At 33.9% G+C, this 2,562-nt stretch overlaps 1 protein-coding gene across 1 annotated transcript; it reads left to right on the top strand.

Annotated features, from left to right (window-relative positions):
• The first annotated feature begins 645 nt into the window (after nt 1–645).
• On the top strand, nt 646–2,329 carry LOC145991842 (uncharacterized). The gene is made up of 3 exons (XM_083127886.1): nt 646–678; nt 1,436–1,484; nt 1,984–2,329. The coding sequence occupies exons 1-3, from the start codon at nt 661–663 to the stop codon at nt 2,253–2,255; spliced, it is 339 nt and encodes a 112-aa protein (XP_082984012.1). The 5' UTR covers nt 646–660; the 3' UTR covers nt 2,256–2,329.
• Nucleotides 2,330–2,562: the final 233 nt, after the last annotated feature.

Below are 2,562 nucleotides of genomic sequence, written 5' to 3'. Positions count from 1 at the left end.
TCTCGTTTTGAGAGAAAGGCAAACGTATATTATTCCAACATAAAAATAATTATTTTTGCTTGTAAAGAAAAAACATTGAATAATGATGTAGCCGTAGGACAAGAAAGGTAGGGTTAGTTAAGAATGTTGAAACCCATCCATGTAGTGGTACGGATAAAGAATTATTAAGTCAGATATTCTCTGATTGATTTTAATGGCAACATTTGGATTGTTCTCTTGTCTATTTCAAATTAATATAAAGGATCTAAGCTGATATAAAATTACAAAAATGGTGTGTAAAATATTCTTAATTACAAGAGTCTTCATTTATGATTTGTATAACTGTTGTTATGAAATTTGAAGATCTCCACACCTCTAAGTAGGATTGTGGGAGGGAGACGTGCAGTTGGGAGATAGGTTAAGGCCCTTCGAGGGCTGTAGGGCCATCGGTTATTATTTTGAAATTTTCCAACAAATCCCTCTCCAATAGTGCAGGTATTCTTGCATGTAACAATATCCGGATAGCGAAATCAGCAAGGCGGGAAGCGATTTCTGGAGAGGAATGAAAGGCCAAGGATAAACTGCGATTTCTTCCAGCGGTCAGCTTCCTGACTACATTGGTATATAAGGATTCTCAATACATTTTTTCATCACTAACTAATTCAACTACAAAGAGAAAAAATGGCCTTCAAGAGCGTGGTAAGTATTATATGTGAACATGTATTGAAGTATGTAATATTCTAGTTTGGCTATCTGTAATCAGAGATCGTTCAAAGTCTTCCTACACTGCATTACACACACACACATCTTATGTAGTATGGAATATCCGACATAAGACAAAATTCATATAATTTAAAATTATACCCAAGGTATATTCTATCATTTGTTTCCTTACAATAACATTATGAAAAAACGATGATGAATTTCATTAATCTATACAACACCAACGCCCGAAAAGAGGCAGAAGGTCATTATCTCTCTGTCGATCAATCTGTCTCACTTACCACTCCATCATAATAGATCTGAAAATTTTTATAATACGTGGAATGAACTTGTACCCAAAAAATACATTTTGAAGAAATCATTTAGGTTACATTAGATAAGTTTGTTCCCTCACAAAATATCCACACGACCTGTTCCGTTTTAGCTTACTGCATTACATTTGATTAATAATGAAACTTCATAACCTTCTGGTTTTATTTCGCAAGAGTGCATAGTATATTTTGTCTCCAGGAAAAAAAAACTAAATTTCTTATTAGCAACACGCTCTTAAAATGCATATTACAATTTCAACTATTATCAAACGATAAATTAAGAAGGTATTTTGAAAAATACAAATCTTAAAAGATTTGGAAGAAATGGAGATTTTCTCGTTTTTATTAAATACATGGCCTATTATATTTACTTATAGAGTAAGTGTACGAACTTTATGAACATATCGTCTTCTCGTTTGCAGATGTCCATCTTCGCCGTTGCTTTGATGATGATCATTGGATCAACCTACGGTGAGTATACATTCAATTGACTTTTAGTTCACACTAGAACTAAATTAAGATAATGACAACCAAATAATACATCTTATCGAATATACAGGGTTAGTCAAAATTATGTTAACAAATAAATGGGATATATCAATCCATTAATGTTAACATAATTTTGACTAACCCTGTATTATTCAGAAGAATCTATATACTTTTAATATTTTTAAAGGCATAACTTGTCGAAAAGGGAAGGAGATTAGTTCCTTGTTGATTCATAACATATTTTGGAAATGAATTAATTGAACTAGTTCATTATATTTTAAATTCCTTTTCAAAGTCGCTCTTCAGCTTTAGCAAATTCTAATTTATTTTATTTTAGCAAAATTATCACCTCATGTGAGTACGAACAGTTTACAGAAATGTATATTTAATTTGACAAACTGTACTACTTTCTTTATAACTTGAATTCAATATCTATTGGTATAAAAAATGACCCAATCATGATGTTTCTCTTGAATTCTAGCTGTAGGAATCACCGGAGTGAGCAGCCAGAACAACAACAAAATCGCCATCGCCACTCACCCTGTTGTTGGCTATGGTCTTGGAGGTTACGGAGGATACGGTCTTGGAGGCTTGGGAGGATACGGACTTGGAGGATACGGAGGATACGGTCTTGGAGGCTTAAGAGGATACGGTCTTGGAGGTTACGGAGGATACGGTCTCGGAGGATGGGGAGGTTATGGTGCTGGTCTTGGCTACGGTCTCGGCGGCATTGGATACGGATATTACGGTTAATTTACCTTAGACAACATTATGAATTGTTTGTCATCTATAGCCTTTAAACAGTTGAAAATAAACTGATACGAATTGAGCAATAAGCCTTAATGTATTCCTTAATTTACACTACCCTAACTTACTTTAATTTTAATGCAGTCCTTACATTTCCTCATCATAAGGATAAATATCCACAGAATTAGATCATAGTCTAGTAAAACGTGACTTTAGTTTGTGCGTCACCCTATTGTGTGGATTGAGTTACTTTCTTTTGCAGAGGAATCATATTGCGTGACTGATGAGATGATGTAAAGAAAGTGTTGGAAAT

Source organism: Lepisma saccharinum, chromosome 1 (assembly GCF_977018435.1).
Source record: "Lepisma saccharinum chromosome 1, izLepSacc3.1, whole genome shotgun sequence".
Taxonomy (NCBI): Eukaryota; Metazoa; Arthropoda; class Insecta; order Zygentoma; family Lepismatidae; genus Lepisma; species Lepisma saccharinum.
Note: the sequence above shows the minus strand (reverse complement) of the source record. Positions and strands in the feature narration are given on the sequence as shown.